The sequence below is a fragment of the Rhinolophus sinicus genome, chromosome 5 (assembly GCF_057876585.1).
Source record: "Rhinolophus sinicus isolate RSI-liver-muscle chromosome 5, RSI-T2T, whole genome shotgun sequence".
NCBI classification, from domain to species: domain Eukaryota; kingdom Metazoa; phylum Chordata; class Mammalia; order Chiroptera; family Rhinolophidae; genus Rhinolophus; species Rhinolophus sinicus.
In genome coordinates, this window is record NC_142505.1 from 56,245,007 (window position 1) to 56,263,954 (window position 18,948).

Consider the following 18,948-nt stretch of genomic DNA (forward strand, 5'->3'; position numbering starts at 1 on the left):
ATTTGTTAAAACAAAAAAATCAGAATTGCTGTGAATTACTCCTGGTTGGTGGACTGTGGTTCATTGAATTTCAGTTTCAGTTGCACAGTTAAGGTTGAACTGAAACAATTCTAGATCTGGCTTTGAGGCTTACTCTGACTTGGGCACATCTTTTCACCACTCTGAGCCTCAGTTTCCTTATTTGTAAAGTGGGGAGTCATTCATTCATTTACTCATTTATGCAGCAAATAATTTATTGGACTTTCACTACGTGTCAGGCCCTATAGTAGCTACCTGAACAAAGGAGACAAATGTCCTTGCTGACAAGGAACTTACAGTCTAATGGGAAACACAGACAACAACCTAATAAACAAAGAAATGTATGACATGTGAGGTGATGATAACTGCTCTGGTAAACATAGAGTAGAGTAAGAAAGAGGGGGCACAGAGCTGGCCCAGGAAAAGCATTTTGATAAGGTGCAGAGACATGCAGAAATCAAGGTTAGCCATGTGGATATCTGGGTGGGTGAGAAGGAGCATTCAAGGCAGAGGAAACAGTAGGGACAAGGGCCCTGAGTTGGGAGTGCACTCAGAGTTCTGGGAAGAGCAAGGAAGCAATGTGTCTGGAGCAGTGATCAAGGTCAGATAGCGAGTGAAGTCCTCATCAGATAGGGTCTTGTAGCCATGGTAACAACAATGGCTTTTACTCTGAATGAGATGGGGAACCATTGGATGTTTTCTAGCATTTGAGTGGCAGGATCTGACTTGTGTTTTACAAAAGAATTACTCTGGCTTTGGGGTGGAAAATAGACTACAGGGAGGCAAGGATAGCAAGGGGACTGCTTATGAGGCAAATGCAACAAGTGAAGGGGAGAAGTAATGGAGGCTTGGATTCGAATGGTGATGTGGAAGTGGTGACGAGAGGTTGAAATCAGGATTCATCTTGAAGGTATAGTGAAGAGAATTTGATGATGGATGAGGTGAAGCGTGGGAGAGAAAGAGAAATGTCAAAGATATCCAAGGATCTAAGTCTGAGCAACTGGGTGAAGGGAGAGGGCATTTATTAAGGTAAGAGGTTAATAATACCTAATCATTATGAGACTGTTTTAGGGATAAAATGAGATAATGTATATGAATGCACTTCCTGAACTTAAAACATCATTTGGATGTAAAAGATGAAAAATTAGAAAGACACCTAGGAGTTGCTAATTCTCAAGTATGTCAAATACTAATGTCTTAAGGGCAAAAGGCAGTATTGATTTTCTTACTGATACTTTTCTATTCAGTAAAGAAAGTTATGTTGAATGGCTCAGTGGCTTATTTAAGGAACCATAGTCCACCAAAGGAATAATTCTGAGCTTCCTTTTGTTTTAATAAACATTAAAGTGGATACAATTTATAACCTCAGCCATGCTTCTTAAAAATTCCTTTCTCGCTCCAATACTCTAAGCTGTGACGCTGCTCTGATATCTCTATTTCTCTTTCCCACACAATGGGATCAATAAAGCTATTTTAAATTTAAATTTAAAAAATGTAGTCCATAAACATTTCTATTTTCCCTGAATTATCCTGGTGTAACTAAGGCTGTTCCTCCCCCCCCCCCCCCCCCGATTTAGGTCACACTGGGTCTGAGGGTGTTTGTTATATCAAGGCATCCATTTCTCAGTCTTCAGAACTATTCTAGGGCATCCGGGTATATTGCCTGGCAGGGGTAATTTTTAAATGGCAGCCTAGTGATATGAAATAGCTATGGAACTTGTCAGAAGGGAGCTACATATTTCTTCTGTCATCGGTAGGGTCAAGGTAATCTGAAACATGTCAATAATTTTACAAATAAATCAACAAAAAACTAACTGAATCCTGATTACCGTGTTTCCCCGAAAATAAGACCGGGTCTTATATTAAGGTTTGCTCCAAAAGACGCATCAGGGCTTACGTTCAGGGGATGTCCTCCTGAAAAATCATGCTAGGGCTTATTTTCCAGTTAGATCTTATTTTCGGGAGGAAACACGGTAGTTAGTTCAATTTCCAACAGAGGAAATGAAGAGAATGTGGGAATTTGTCCAATGGGAAAAATAATGCCCACGTCAAGTGTTTGTGTGGAGATTCAATGAGAGTAATTGTAAAACTGGTCTAGTGCTTCCAAGGACCCTAGAAATGTGGGCTGAGCTACTGATCCTCTTAAGAAAGTTTTTTAAAAAGCAGTTTTGAGAATAGATACATTCATTCATATTTTTGTTCTCTCTCTTTGGTCTTCCCTACGTTTTTCACGTCTCTCTGTCTCCTTCTGTCCTATCCTTATGGTCTGGTTCCTTTAGCAAATATCTACTGAGGATTCATGAGCCAGTGTTTTGCTAAAGATGCAGAATCTTTTCCTTTGTGCTATAGGAACCTAACTGAATTTTCCAACCCTTTGTCTTGCAGCCAGAATGTTTACATGGAAGGGGAGGCGATATGTGGGAGATTCCCATTTGACAATTTTGGAAGACGCGCCAGCAGCATGATAAGGAGGAAAGGCTGACCTCAGAAAAAAGTTGTGAACATTTTCATGAGACGCTAATTTAATTGAGAAGCTGGCTGCTCTTCATCGTGGACAGCTGAAAAAGGAATGAGTGTGTAGCAGGGAACTGGCTCACCCCTACGCCCTTTGCAAGGCCCAAGCAGAAGAGATTTGCCATAATCCCACCTCAGCCTCTGCAAATAGTTTGGCCTCCAGACAATGTCATGCAAATTTTCCAAATCCAAGCCAGAGCTCAGGTTCAGTATTGGGTTCCCATCCCTGCCAGATAATTCTTTCCTAGGGAGTTCCCTCTCCCTGACCCCTTCCAGTGCCCTGACTGGTAGGTATCTATCTTTTTCCAGAACCTTGAGTTCTCTTTGCTTCCTAAAACTCCGAAGCACCAAGGCTGGGGCTCTGTTCTTTACTCTCGGATGGCATGCTGCTATGATCTGCTCATCTGCTGGGATTTGTACTTCCTGTCCTCATCCCTCCCTCCTGGGTCTCTATTTAAATCTGTCTGAATCAGCGGTGAGGCCCTGGTGTTGGTTTTCTGACCCCTGAGATAAACTGAGATAACCAATCTCAATTTTCCTGTCAGTTTTACCACTTTACGCCTTCTTGTAAACACATATACCCCAAGGGAAATGTGAGACATGTGTAATGAGACATTTCTACCGACCACAGGGGCTAAACCGAATGATAGTTGGTTGACAAATGGTACCTGCAGAATCCTTGAAAAACAATCCATTCCCTTCTGTTGGTTCAACATCCCCCTGTTCAGAGTTCTATTGTACAACTCCTCCCTCCCTAAGTGATCACATTTTCTGAGACAGCGGTGTCCAAGCAATTTTGTTTAACAGGCCGCCACTCAGCATATACCCAGTTGTCAATAAACAGTTTCTGTACAAATCATTGGTTTGATCTGTACAATAAAACTGTATTTGACCTATTCTTTTCATCGTAACTTGAAATTACTTAATTGGTCTTTCCTCTCAAATCTTAAGGAAGTAAAGTTGATCATACATTTTCTGTGTTTTTTTTTTGTGTGTGTGTGTTTATTTAAATTCTCCAGTACAAACTAAAACTGATTCAATGTGAATTGTTTGTTTGAAGGTTGCCTATGGCAACTGCTCACACCTCCTGCATGTGGTTGTTAATGAAGGTGCAAGTGAGTGATTTCTAGTCAGAAAGATCTGGATACCTTTGAGAAGGTAGTGAAGTCAACAAAACCTCCTAAAGCACAATCACCCAGCACATTCTGGGAAGCTTTTAAATTGTACTGGAAATCCTATTAGAAATCGTCAGATCCAAACCATTGCTGATGAAAAATAGTCCAAAAAAATATTCCGTTGTTGCTGACGTGAAGTATGTAGTTAGGCCTATGATGCTTGTGTCTGTGCTGAACATGTACAGACTTTATTCTTGTCATTACTCCTTAAACAATACAGTGTAACAACTATTTACACCGCATTTAGATTGTATTAGGAATTATAAGTAAGCTGGAGATGATTTAAAGTATATGGGAGGATGTGCCTAGGTTACATGCAAATACTGTGCCATTTTATATAAGGCACTTGAGCATCCATGGACTGTGGTATCTACAGGGGGTCCTGGATCTAATTATCTGTGGATACTGAGGGATGGCTGTAAATAGCAAAGTCAAGTATTGTAATAACCTCTCATGAATCCTTTATATTTCCTTCTATGTGGTTCTCTGAAGATCAATTTTTCTTTTTAAAAAATATTTTAAGAAATAAATGTAGGTGTGTCCAAATTTACCACTCAGAGAAGAAACACTTACCCAGAATGCTTCATGTTTTGAGGTTTATCCATGCGGACAGCAAGTTTGATTTTGAGGTCTTGATCAGGACAGTTTTTGGAGACTGTCATTTTGTGCCATTCTGACTGTTTGGGGCTGTTTGGGGTGGGATGGAGAATAACCTGTTGGGAAAAAGAACAATCATCTTAACCAGAAAACAGAAACACTATTATGGGTGTGTTTTTATAGATGAGAAACTGCTACTGAGTTGAGTGTCTTATCCAGGTTCCATAGCCAGAGAGAAGGCAGTTACATAAAACGGAGGCCTGGCCATTGGACTTATATCTAAGGCTCCACCTACCCATCGTGGCGGTCTTCTGCCAAGCAGCCTGGCCTGAGGACAGAAATGGCGCTATCTTGTTCTCCTGTCTCTCTACCTGGCTAACTCTGTAAAAGTAAGGATCATGATTTCTGTGATCCTGTTTTTGTACTTTTCCCAAGTCCAAAATACTAAAGCAACCCAGAACAGAGAATGTTCTCCACTCATTCTCTTCATATAAAAAATTGGATACATGCTAAAAAAAAAAAAAAAAAAAAGGAAAAAGAAAAAGATGGATGTATGAAAGGAAGAAATATCCTTACATGTTAGAGAGAGCACTTCTAGTCCACTCTTTCCATTCTTTAGGATTCCTTCCAAGAGGAGAAATTCCTCAGAGGCTACGGGGGAATGTGGAAGGGATCTTATTTGATGGATAAAAAATGTGACATTTAGAGAAGAGAAGGGGCTTGAGGACAGTCACAAATTTCAGCCCGATTTCACCTGTACTTTTCATCTTATCACACAACACCCAACTCTGTCTTGGCCCGGAAGAAAGCACACACAGCTTGAAGGAGGATTAGCTTTTAGAGAAAGCCTTTCCCCAGTGTGCTTCAGAGATGGCGCTCTGATTCGAGACTTCTGCCTCAGCTCTCATTGCCTCACATGCTGCGAGTGGAACAAGAAGGTAATAACTCAGTAAATCCACTCCTGCATTTCGATAAAAGAGTTCTCAGGAGCCCCATGGGATCTGGGGAACGTGCACTCGGGGAGGAGTGAAGTGTCTGGAAGCTCCCCTGAACTAAGGGAACGTGAGCTAAATATAGGCACAACAAAAGCTGGGCTTGCTAAGATTTGCTTCTGCGATGGCAGCGTGCCCTGGTTTGTTGCATGTTGCTTTGGATCTGCTTTCAAAGCTTCTATTTTCTCCAGGTGCAGGGAAGTCTGGCTCTTTTCCTGAGCTTCTTTTACCTCTGGAGGGGGTGGGGGCCTCAAAGTCTCAGGGGTGGACATGGCCTTCCAGATGCTGTGTCAGCTCCACTGCCATCACACAAGCTTGGCCTGTGTTTGGAGGGCAGAAACGTATGGCTTCTGGGTGACTGCAGATCAAGGACTCTGAGAAGAGTCGGGGACCGAGGCAGAAAAGCAAAATCAGCCCACTTTCATAGGCCTCGCTTGCGCTGATTTTTCACTCCTTCTGACTCCAGGCCTGAACTTTTCTTTATTTTATTAAATTCCTTCTCTCTGATGAAAGAAAATTTATATATTTTTTGCTAAAGACAAAATTAGATTCTTCTTAATATCTGATGACATGACTGAAATATAAGGCCTGATATTTCAGACCAGAGACTGCCAAAGTTTTTTTGATTTTGTCCTACGTCAGCAAAATATTTTTGAGCAATTAGCCCAATATCTATAACTATATCACTAGTAATATAAAAATATATCAATATAAATACAGGCATATCTTGGAGCTATCAAGGGTTCAGTTCCAGAATACTGCAATAAAGTGAATATCGCAATAAAATGAGCCACACAAAGCTTCTGGTTTCCCAGTATATCTAAAAGTTATGTTTCTACTATACTGTAGTCTATTAAGTATGTAATAGCATTATGTCTAATATATGTACCCTAATTAAAAAACCCTTTGTTGCTAAAAAATGTTAACCATCTTCTGAGCCTGTTGAAAAAATGGTGCCAATACAGTTGCTTGATGCAGGGTCGCCACAAACCTTCAACTTGTAAAAACGCAATATCTGTGAAGCGCAATCAAACCAGGTATGCCTATATATAAATATCAGTAAAAAATATATATCCATATATATTTTACATTACATATGCTTACTTTGTATTACTATATTACATTATGACATGTATCATAAAACATGCACAAATATAGAAGTCTTAAAAGATGGGCTAAAGACAAAAAACTGTATTTTTAAATATCTTGCGAATTGTGGCAGCCATATTATTCTATTATTAGCTATATTTTAAGGTACCATATATTTAGGGCAAGTGTAATTAACGATACTGGATGTAAATCTGTAGTTCAAAGTGTCTTACAAATAAGTTCATAAAGTCTTAACTGCCATCTGACTCTGTGTGATTACATCAGCACTGTTTTTGTCTCATGATATGGATGACAGAACTCTTGCTGGCCTGGTGTCAGCTCCACCATTTTCGTGTTGGTTGTCAGGCTTACAATACTAGTACTATCTTCAAATCATAGCCATTCTGTAGTAACCTTTTTTAGGCCACTTGTTCATTTCGTGAGGGTTAATTTAGTTAAAATTCTATCACGAAATGTGTAAATTCACTTAACTGGTGCTAGCTAACTGTGATATACTGCAGGACGCTGGGAGTAAATGAGTAAGCCAAGGTGCCATTAGGAGGTGGAGACCTCTCCCTTCCCTCAAGAGACCACTTGTCCTTTAGGCCACGCTGTGTCATGCTCCATATCCTGAGACCCCAGCCTTTGGGAGATGGAGAGGAGGGCTGCTGATCCCAGTGAAGCTGACCCTCTCTCCTGAGTTAGTGTGACCTAAGAGGTGACATGCTGGGAAGCAAGGAAGGGGGGAGGCTGATAGGAGAAATCCCAGCCAGGGCGGGAACAGCAGCATGCAAGGCCCTGGCCTCCTACTCCTGCCCATTTGGCAAAAGAAGTGCGAGCAGCGCTCTGGGCACCCGCAGCTTGTTAACAGGCCTCCCACCATATGGGCTCTGGGCGTGTTTCCCACTGGCAATATGGTGTCCGCTTGCCGATGCAAATGGCCTCCGCTTATTACTGGCCTCTCTACAAAGACTTCTTCCCCCATGTGGTGGCTCCCTGGGGAGACCTCCTCTTCAGGGTGGATGGAGAGATGAGGTCACTGCAGTTCTACACCATCTTCATCCCCACCCTGCCGTGCACCCGATGGGTCGACAACTCCTTTGTATGTGTCAGCCTTGCTGAATTATTAGGGGTCCTCCTGGGTGCACATAAGCCCGAGCAGTCCAGACACCTCATCTGGACATTCCAGGCTGCTAATCAAGCACTTCGTCATCTCAGCCGAGGCCCATGTGTGCTGTGCTTTGATGTGGCGGTGCTGATGTGGGAACACAACCCACCCCATGCAGTAAGCCGCACGCCAGCCAGCCTCCGCGTCTTGTTACCTGGACATGCAGGCAGGTCCTTGTGGGGGACTGTTTTATACTGAGCCTTTCTCCCCCAAGACTTAGCCTATATATCTCTCCCTACCTCTGCGTGGCCCCTGGGGAAGGCATCCTCCTCCACACCCCCAGACTGGATTATGTCCCCTTGCTATGTGTTCCCCAGGTGTCCTTTCAAGCACTTACCACACTGCACTATAAGTTCTAATTTTTATGTCTATATCCTTTAAGTTTTTTGAGATTAGGAATTTTTACCTGTCATTCTCGTTTGCTCTGTGCATAGCACAAATGATAGGACACAGTGGACTAATAATCACATTCAATGCATAAAAATGTGATAATATTGCAGTGTTGGCAAGGGTGTGGGGAAATATTCATGCTCATGCCTTTTGTGGAAGTATAAATTGGTGTATACTCTTTAGGGATAATTTGGCAATATCTATCAAAATTCAAATTTCATTCAGCAAAATATTTTTTGAAATTTATATATATGTATACACACACACACACACATACATGTTCAAAGGAATAAATTCAAGGTTATTTACTGAAGTATTGCTTATATAACGAAAGACTGGAAACAATTCAAATAAATTACGATGGATCCACATAATGGAATACTATGCAGCTATGGAAACAGAAGGAAAGTCAATATGGGCTGATATGGAATAATCGCCAAATACTATGATAGTTCAAGCAAAGTGCAGAGCAATATGTATACAGTAACTTCCAACTGTGCTGTCTTCCTTTTATTTTAAAGAGGGATATATACACATATGCTTGTACATGCACAGAATATTTGGGGAATAATACACAATACATTGAAAACAAGGTTTATCTCTGGGAAAGGATACTGGGGTGAGGTGGGAGGGATCATTAGTTTTACTATATACCCAATTTTAATTTTTAACAACGTACATGAATTATTTTTTCATTTACAAATGTTAATAAGTATGTAACATAGTAAAAATGGAACAAATTAAATATTGTTGAATGAATGAATGCGGCACTGGGATTTCTAAAGTGGCTGTGTTCCGCTAAGCTTGGGGAGAATTATAGCATAGAAAAACATTTCCTTGGGAGTCTAAGGAACGGCTCCATTTTAAAAAAGACCTGGGAGTGATCAGCCAGCTGCCTACAGAGGTGCTGCCAGCAGAGGGCGCCCCAGCCGGAACAAGGGCCAGGCAGGCCAGCTACACACTAATCGGTGGAAAGTTTCTTTGGCAGGAAGGAAGTAGAAATGCATAATGGGGCTGGAGGAGAGAATGATTTATTAAGAAATGAATGGCTGTGTGGGGGCTGTGGCAAGCTTGTTGCTTTCACAACAGCAGAACCGAGGGTTTTATTTTTATATAGGACAATGTTGTGTAGTAAAAATGGCCCTGAAGATGAGGCATCATTCCTGCTAAATTAGTTAACTCCTCTGGACCCAGTGTGCTCATGTGGACACGAGGAGTCATAAGTGTAGCTGCGTCACTAGGGTTATGGTGAAGACGCAAGAGGGGCTGCACATAAAGTCCTTCAGACAGTGGCCTGGCCGATGGTACGTGTGCAACAGTGCATAGGCGCCAACCAATCAGGTGGTCCTGGGAAAACTCCCAGTCCTCAGGGATCAGGTTTCTCATCTATAAAATGAAAGGGTTTGACTAGCCCTGTGGTTTCAACTTCTCTGAGTGGGAACAGCTTTGAGAAGCTCGTGAATGCTTTGAACTAGCAAAATGCACATATCCAAAAAAATGCACACATTCAACCTCCAACCCCCAAATTGCAAACAATTTCAAGGGGCTCCTGGGTCCATGGAGCCCTCCAAAGACTCAAGTTGAGCGTTCCTGGACTTCTGTCTTCTAACATTAATGTCCTAGGTCTCTGAGACTCATGATTCTTGACAAGATCCTTCACGGAAAAAGAAGTTTGAAGAAAAAGAAAAGGCAGGCTACTTCCCCCTACTCTCTGTGTGTCTCTCTTTCCCTAGAGGTAGAAATGAATATTTGTCATTTCTCAAATAAAGCAACTAAACCTCTTCTTTTCTTTCATCTTCCTCGTTTTTTTGGGGGTTGGGGGCGGCACTCTGTTTACTGTTAGCCTTGTTTACTTTTTGTTTTACTTCCATCTGTGACGTAGGTCCTAGTAACATGATTCCAGGTCAGTTCTATCAATGAAAGCAGAAGAAGGAATTGCAAACATGAAGGAAGAGAAACAGAAGCACAGTTCATGTGTTCTTGCTGGCGTTCTTACGTGTGGGTGTCTGCGTGCTTGTGTTGGAGTATTCTCTTATTATTCTCTAGATGAAACATCAGAGGCCCAGAGAGGTTAAACACCCTGGCTAAAATTACACAACTTACAGAAGAGATTATGCATTCAACCAGTAGGAAATGAAATTTATTGAGTGTCTATATGCTGGGCTCTGGGTATAGGGTAGCAAACAAAATAGTTTAGGTTTCTCTCCCCATGGAGTTTTACAGTTTGGTGGAGAAGAGAGGCCACAATTTCTGTAAATTCTCTCTGTTTCTCTCATTAGTGTTAAGTTCTGTGTAGGAGGTGAGTTGGGGGCTGAGGTAACAAATGAAGGAGGACAGACAATCCACAAAGGCTCTTCAAGGAGGAGAGTAGAGGAGGGTGCATTTATAAAGAGAAGAAGGGAGCCTTTCAAAGAGTTGGGAGGTGAGGAAAGCCCTCCAGGCAGAGAGAAGTTCCCCTGAGGGAGGAAAGAATTTGGTTTATTTGAAGGACTGAAATTTGGCTAAGGATGCTGAAGCATGTGGATGAGGGGGCAAATGGGCTGAGGCGGTGGGCAGAAGCCAGACCACCCGAATCTTTGTAGGCTGCGCTACAGAGTTCAGATTTTATTATAAGCAGTGTGAGGTGAGGGAAGCATTTCAAGCTGGCAAAGGACAAGTTCAACCTGCATTCTGAAAATACTACTGGCTGTTTGGTGCAGCGTCAGTAGCTGAGATGCAAGAAGGAATGTCTTTATTCTCTCAGTGGTATTCCAAGGGATCGGTATCATCCCTTAGGATGTTTCAAAAATTGGGGGGGGGGGGACTTTTTTGGACGGGGGTGGTGGTGGAATAATTGGTGTTTGGCTTGGTTGGTGTTAATGGGCAGGGCGGAGGGACACTAAACCTCCTGCAGGAGTGAGATATTCCTCTCCAATGAGGAATTGTCCTGCATCCCACCTGACTTTTGAATCTTCCCACTGGATATGAATGGAGGCAGAAAACCCTGTTTATAATTAACCGAGTCTAGATCTTAAATCTTTTTTACACACACACTCAAAGTATTTTTGGCACTTTTCCAGGAAAACCAAGGACATTTTGTTACCAAGACTTGTTTACTGATTCAAGAAATCAGTTTACTGGTACTCAGACTTTTGAGTCGCCAACCTCAAGTGGATTTTGTAGCTGTCATGTTCACAGCGATTCTCCACATGGGAGACAGCAAAACACCCCTCCTTCAGTTTAGGTCTTCGAGCTCAGTTGTGCCTAAGTGTTTACATTTTGAAATTATCTTATTATTAATTAATTTCCTTTTATTTCTCCTTTATATTATGTCATGTTGATTTTGAAACGGTTAGATGGGTCGGTTTGTTAAATGACCTAAGAATTTCACTTCAGGATAGTAAAGGGCATGGCTACTCTTTGCTCTAACGTGGGTTTAGGTTTGCTGGTTTGAGAACCCCTGCTCTAGCTTCTGCTGTGTCACCCTATTTGAAGAGGGGAAGCTGAGGCTTGGAGAAGTCGGAAAGTCAATGTAGAATGGAGCCTGGGATTCAGATTGCAAAGCCAGGTCTTTTGGCACTTGGCAATGCTGTCTCTTGGCACCTGGGACACCCGCTCTTTGGAGCACCTGTGATGGATACCCCTTGTGATGGGGAGCGCTTACCCGTCCGAGCTCCTTGTCCTCCAAGGCCAGGACGCCTGTGCTTTCTGTGAACAGCTTCACCTTCACAGCAGGCAGTGCGTGGGTCGTGGAGAAGTCACCCTGGGTGCCCCAGCTGTGGACAGAATCAGAGAGGTCAGTGTGGAGACTCTGCCTTGACAATGCTAAACTCAGCTGCCTTCTTGCAAGTTGGGTGAATGCAGGGTTAACCCGAGGCAGCGTTGGCTGTCACATTCTTCTCTCCTTCCCTCCAAAGCTGCCAGAGTGACAAAAAGTGTTAATTAACTTGTTAGGCAAATGCAAGACAGATGCTCAGAAAGTTGCCACTGGGTCTACACAGAGCACTAGGAAGGAATCATGGGGAATTTAGCATGAAAGCAAGAACTCTCCCCTATGCGTTTGCTATACCTATAAACTATCCCACTTAAACATTAGTATTTCCTTGCATCCTTGGAATCCCTAGTTCATGGAAGCTGCAGTTCTAGATTTTGAGATGGGGCTTTATTTGGTCCAAGTCAACACCTGACTTTACAATGAAACTTCAGTAGCAGTGCAGAGGCAAGGAACCCCACTGGCATTCAAAAATGAGTTGAACAGAAGGATGGATGGAGCTCAGCCTTGTCATGAAAGGTAGAAGGAGTGATGTGGTATATGTCCTTACCCCTCACGGTCTGTGGGAGTCTGAATCTTAGCTTGCCCCAGAGGGAAGCCTGGCTTACTTAGCATCTGGGTAGAGTGGCAGGCTGGGCTGACATGAGCCCCTGATGGGCCCCTCAGATGTCTCTTCATTCATTCATCATTATTTTTACAGGGCTATCTCCATCCACTCTGTACCTGAAATCAGTGTGATCGTCTGGAAGTGTCGAGTGGATTGCATTGAGCCCCTGCCCTAAACCCTCCCATGGCACCTGCTCCATTGTACTCAGGATGCAACCAGGACCCGTTGGCATGGCCACCCATTCATCCGTGCCAGTGTCATGGGCCTCCTGATTTGCCACTTCTGAGCTGTTGCCTGCACGTTTCTGGTTTCCTCTGTTGGCAATGCTTCTTCCTACCCTATTTCTCACTTGGCTACTTCTTATGGGCTCAGCTTATACACCACATTCCCAGAGAACATGGTCCTGTGTTCATCTCCCAGTGTAAATTTGGTTCCAATGTTAAACTGTCTTGAACATATTTATTTTCCATCCTAGCATTTTTTTATTGATCTGTATGATTTTTTTTAATAGGTGAATTCCTATTAGTCTGTAAGTTCCATGAACACAGAGACTGTTTTGTTTATATCACATACCTAGTACTTAACACAGTGCTTAGCACATGGAAGACACAGTAAGTATTTGTTGAATAAACAATGATGCCAAATATATATGTTCTTTTACAAAACTAGGAAACAGGAGTAGATGTAACTTTGCCGTTCATCAGTGGATACTTCCAAGGCTTGGGACACCTATTCCCAAAATGATTTCCGTAAAGGTGAGGACTGTCCTCCCACCACCTCGGAATGAGAGTGCAAATCAGTCTCAAGGACTTCTTGCCCACATGGGGTGTCCCTATGCACTTTTTCTTCTGGCCTATTTTGTCATTGTCATTTTCATTCTCATGGGCATTTCTTTGACTAATAGCAGGCTTAAATATTTTACTCTGTTCACTGGTTGGTTGTCTCTCCTTCCTTCCTTCCTTCCTTCCTTCCTTCCTTCCTTCCTTCCTTCCTTCCTTCCTTTCTTCCTTCCTAAATGATGGAAATCTGACTTCTAATCTCACTGTTGCACTCAAGCTCAAAGACATGAGGGATCTAGCGAGAGCTAATAAGAGAGCACCAGAACAATGGAGACCCTGACCCATGGGGATCTGTGTGTGTGAGAATCATGAGGAAGCATAACAGTCAAAATGGAGAAAGGGAGAGGACGTGGACGAGGAGGTGACACAGAACGAGACGCTACAGGTTCCAAACACAACGGCAAAATGTTAGATGTACAGCTGGAAGTTCCTAATTTTGGTCACTGACAATTGCAGCAAGCCCCTAAGCTAGGGGAATCTTTGTCCTAGCAAAGGTGACGTGACAAGGCATAGAGTTTGACTAGATATGCTTAGTTCAAATGCTGGTTAGTCACTTACAAACTGTAGGACCTTGAGGCAAGTGAATTAGTGTCCCTGTATCTCGGTTTGCTCAGCTATGAAATAACCTCATTTCACAGAGCAAACAGTAGCAGGCTTGGGACAACAGATTTTGGCTGCTTTCCCTTCCCCTTTACATAAGGGTATGTAAGATGTATCCTAGTAACAGTGACGATCACTCATATTTTGTGTTATCTATTCAATACATATCTATTAAGCACCTACTAAGTCTGACCCTGAGCAAGCAAGACAGACATTGCCCTTGTTACTACACAAAGTAAGTAGTAAAACAGTTATTGTCATCCCCATTTCACAGATGAGAAAACTGAGAAGAAACTCAAGATCTCGCTTATTTTATTCCAGCAAATTGCAACCAAGTAGGGCTGGAACCCAAATCTCTTAATTCTTACTTTACAGCTCTCAGTTCTAATATTGTTATGATTATCAACAACACACACTATTAGTGACTGGCAAAAAAACATGAGCATTAATTCATTATTTATGATTAATTTTGCTATGAATCCCTCTGGGCATTTATCATGCCTGCTCATGGAGATGAGGAGGATTCCTGCTGGAAACCAAGCGTTCTGGAACGAGATGCTTTAACACTATGCCACAAAGAGGACTTGTTCCAGGGCTCTGGTTGTCCCCCACACCGTATCCCCCTGATACCATCCTTGAATGTGGTTTGTAGGGATTTTGTGGCCTGCTCAGCAGGCACTGACCCAGGCTGCCTGAAACCCTGCTGCTACCCAGAGATGTTCAGCTCATAAGGCATTCAATATGACTCAGACTGTGGGCCAGGGTGAGACCTCCGAGACCCGGTCAGCTGGATGGAATTCAAGCTGCTGGAGGCCGCCCTGACAAACGCTGTATATTTGGACACTGAGTTGCTTTTCCTTTCCACCAGGACTGCAGCTGTGCTTTTGGCTTCCTACCGTGACCCTTGGCTCACCTCATGTTGTTAGGTCATTACTGAATCCCAATTTATAAATCAGATTTCAAAATGGTAACCTGGCCCAGTGGAGCCAGCAAAAAGAGAAAGTCTCCAGTCTAATCAGGACTGGCCATGCTTTTTTCAGGGCACAGTGCAAAATGAAAATGTGGGGCTCCTTGTTCAAAAAGCACAAAAAAAGTACCATTCGTGGTTCCAAAATATAAAGCATTTTTCTTTCTTTAAGTATTTCCTCTGCTCAAATGCATGCTCCATTGTTCCAACAGACTGTACTTATGGACACAAGTTCAAAAATAAAATTATTAAGAATTTCAAGATGGCAATAGCAGGGCTGGCCGGATGGCTCAGTTGGTTAGAGCTGTGGCCTCCACAACTAGACTGAAGACAACGAGCTGCCGCTGAGCTTCTGGAGGGGCGGCCGGATGGCTCATTAGATTAGAGGAGGAGGTCTCAACAACAAGGTTGCCAGTTCAATTCCTGCATGGGCTGGTGGGCTGTGCCCCCTGCAAGTAAGATTGAGAACAGCAACTGGACTTGGAGCTGAGCTGCGTCCTCCACAACTAGGTTGAAGGACAACGACTTGGAGCTGATGGGCCCTGGAGAAACACACTTTTCCTCAATATTCCCCAATAAAACAAAACAAAACAAAACAAAACAAAACAAAACAAACAAACAAACAAACAAAGTAAACATGAGATTTCTGAGAGCAGGTTAAGATATTTAAAAAGAAAAAAAGGCGGCAACAGCAGGGCATTACGCCCCACATAGTCCTGTCTGAGTGCGGGTCCTGTGCAGCAGCGTGGGTTGACCACAAGCCCATGAATCAGGCTCTGAGCCCAATGCCACCCCGGTCTGTGGAGCCTGGATTGAGGGTGGACCATGCAGCTGAGGTTGGCTGCCACTGGTTTTGACGCGAAACCTTTGAGCCTCGCTCGTCATTGGACTCCGTGAAAACCACTCCTGGGTTCTTTTTGTCAATGCATCCTACTCTTAGGAGTCCCAAGGAGGTTTAATGATCAGTACCTTTCCCTGATCATCTCCCCTTTGGGAAAAAAGGCATGAAGATGTACACTCTTTGTGTTTTTTTTCAGCCATGGAAAGATTCATAATAGAAACAGTTAATATTTACTCAAAGATTACTATGTGCAAGGCACAAATTCCTATCTCAAAAATGTTATCCAGTCATACATGCATTTTATTTTTTTAAGCCATTTTGACCATCCTGTGAAATGCTTACAGTTACACCCCCATAGTTACGGATGAGAAAACTGAGGCTCAGAGAGGTTAGTAACATATGCAGGGTCACACGCAGGAAGCAAATGGCAGTTGGACTCCACAACCCAAACTCTTATCCATGCCGTCATATTGCCTCCCTCACACATTCCAGCAACTGACTCCTCTGTGTCCTGATCCAGCTAACATCAGTTACACTCGTAACTCCAAGGGAGACTTCTGTTTCAAGACTGATGGGACTCTGGGATACTCTGGCTTCTCAGTTTGGGTTTATTTCACATGGTCAATATTTTTCACAGAATGTGACATACTCTACAGACAAATTAGTCAGTGGAGGAAGCATGAAAATCCTTGGCCTTTTAGTGGGGCCACAGGTCAATTAGTGAATCTATTTCTCATTGCTGCCTTCTTCTCTGCTCATTTCTTTTCCTTTGCTGTGCATTGACTGTGGCTATTAAGGGGAATACCTCTTCTTAAAAGTTTCCTAGAACTGAAATAAAATTACACTTTGAAGGGGATGATTAACTTCTCTCTGAACACAAACAAGGTAGGTAAAGTACAATGTGTGATGGGTCCCTCTCCTGCGATCCCATCTTCTCTACCACTGTGCTCACACTGTACGGCTAGCTCACAAAAATGTTAAAAATAGTCACCAGTTATTGAATACTTATGATTTACCAGGACGTGGGCCAAGTGCTTTTCATGGATTATCTCATTTAATCCTTCTGACAGGTCTCTGAGGTAGATTCTGTTATTATCCCCCCTTTGTAGACAGAGCAACTCGGATGAGGAGAGGTAAGTCACTGGGCCAGGGTGTCAGGCTGTCACAGAGCTGGACGTCAAACTCTAAGTTTCTGAGCCCAAAGCCCATGCATTAAACTGCAGAGCGTTAGGGCCTCTCAGGAACTCATGACAGTGTAGTCTGCATGTGTCTCTGTATGTGTTTCTGGCTCTCTCTTTGGATGGTGAACACCTCAGGGGCAGGAAACATAGCATGAGTTTTTAAGATCTCCTACACTCAGCACTGGGCCTGGCATACAATAAATAATTGTTTAATGTCAAATTCAGAATAATCATGTCACCAAAATCAGGAGATTCTGGAGACATGTGACATGTGAGATAACCAAGGGTATGACTACCACCTTTAAACCAAACTGAGGTCTTTATCTCCTTGAGGATTACATGTTTTTTAAGAGTACATTAGCTCTCTGAAGAGCACACAGCGGCTGGCAGCGTGCAGGGGAGACCCAGCTACACAGCAGCAAGGACAGCACCGAGGGACAAGGCATAGGTCCTAGAAGGTCAAGGCGAGGTGAGCTGATGCGGCTAAGGGTGGGAAGCAGCGCAGATGCCAACAGGTAGAGAGCTGGAAAGTGCCACCAAGTTATAAAATAAACTATCATTGTTACTTTCGGTCTTTTTAGCCATAAGCACACAAGCACACACTACAGAAATGCCATCACACACAGTGGCGCCTCCAAATATGAAGACACGTGTATTGAGACACATGTGTCCTATCCAAACCAGGTCCCTGGTGGGGAATTAAGAGATGAAGAGCCCAGCCAGCTGACTTCCTCGCACTACGCCCTCCATGCACCACCAACACCTACACGCATCAGATGCAGCCCTGACTTCACTTCTTAGGGACCCTGACTCTAATCAACCCTCCACTTCTCCCCTCATTTAGAAAACACTTCTTGAATGTCTGCCACGTGCAAATCACTGTTAGGTTCTACTGTGGATCCAAAGGTGAATGAGATACCAGCACTGGCCTTATGGGTACGATAGCCTACTTGGGGAGATGCCACGTGCAGAAATGATCACACTGATTAGGTGTGAGTTTGAGCCTTGACTTTCCCATCTATAAATTGGGGATAAGAACAGTGCTGATCCCAGAGGGTCCATGGGAGGATAAGTAGGAGATAAGCTATTGTATGTACAGCACTCAACTCAATACCCAGTACACAGAAAGCCCAAAAAATATATCCTTCAGTTCAGGATTATAGACCAGGGGTTAGTAAACTATATGGCCCCTGAGCCAAGTCTGGCTGACAACCTGCTTGTGTACAGCTCATGAGCTAAGAATGGTTTTTACATTTTTAAATGGCTGAAAATAACCAAAAGGAAAATAACATTTCATGACACATGAAAGCTGTATGAAGTTAATATGTAGCGTCCATTAATAAAGTTTTATTAGAACACGGCTACACTCATTTGTTTACATATTGCCTATGCTGCTTTTGTGCTTCAAAGGCAGAGTTGAATAGTTATAACAGAGGCCATCTGGCCAATAAGCCTAAAATATTTATTCTCTGGTCCTTTACAGAAAAAGTTTACTGACCCCTGCTATACACAGTTTAAGCGCTGGCGCAGTCTAATGGGAACACTTTTATTTTCATTAGCAGATTAGAAGTATGCTCAACTGAGCGCATCCATAAAGACGAACTGTAAACATATACTTACAAGGATAGCTCCCTCCAGGGTTATCCAATCTGCTGCTCTAAATTCTTCATGGAGCTCTTTCCAACACTCGTGGTGTAGTGGAAAAATTGGGATTGTGGATCAGAGCATTTCAGACACATGGTGCCCAAATGCTGCTTCCCAATCCACTGGAGCTGGCTGAGTCACTTAGTCATATACATCATTATTAACACGAAACAGTAAACATGAGCAGCAGATAATTCATATATTGGGGGGGTTGTAGAGGACTTTTAAAGTCACAGCACATTATTTCTCCAAACCTATTCCCCCGTCTCACTGCTTTGAAAGTGAACACTTTGATCTGGGGAGAAAACAAGGGAGAGAAATATGCTTGGGTGGAGAGAGGGAGAAACCTATAGGCGAAGAACCTTCTAGTGTATTTGGAGAGCATCTGCTTCATCGCAGGCACATCTCTGTTTACTATTTAAAGCCTCTTATTTGCGGAAGTCTCCTCAGACCATATGCTACCAACAAATGTCGCTAATCAAATACACACAGTAATTTTCGTTAGAATTCCCCCCCCCCCCATGAACAAAAAACAACATTTGCCACAAAGGGAATATATCTCCCAAAATGACAGT

The 18,948-nt window shown here is 43.0% G+C and overlaps 1 protein-coding gene across 20 annotated transcripts in view; it reads right to left on the reverse strand.

The window, feature by feature from the left end:
• CADPS (calcium dependent secretion activator) overlaps window positions 1–18,948 on the reverse strand; it is a 465,169-nt gene that overhangs the window by 172,826 nt on the left and 273,395 nt on the right. For all 20 annotated transcript variants that reach the window (XM_074313221.2, XM_074313220.2, XM_074313223.2 and 17 more), the window contains exons 7-8: window positions 11,587–11,698; window positions 4,281–4,420 (exon numbers count right to left, since the gene is read on the reverse strand). In XM_074313221.2, coding sequence (XP_074169322.1) covers window positions 4,281–4,420; window positions 11,587–11,698 — 252 coding nt within the window. The remainder of the gene's footprint in view (window positions 1–4,280; window positions 4,421–11,586; window positions 11,699–18,948) is intronic.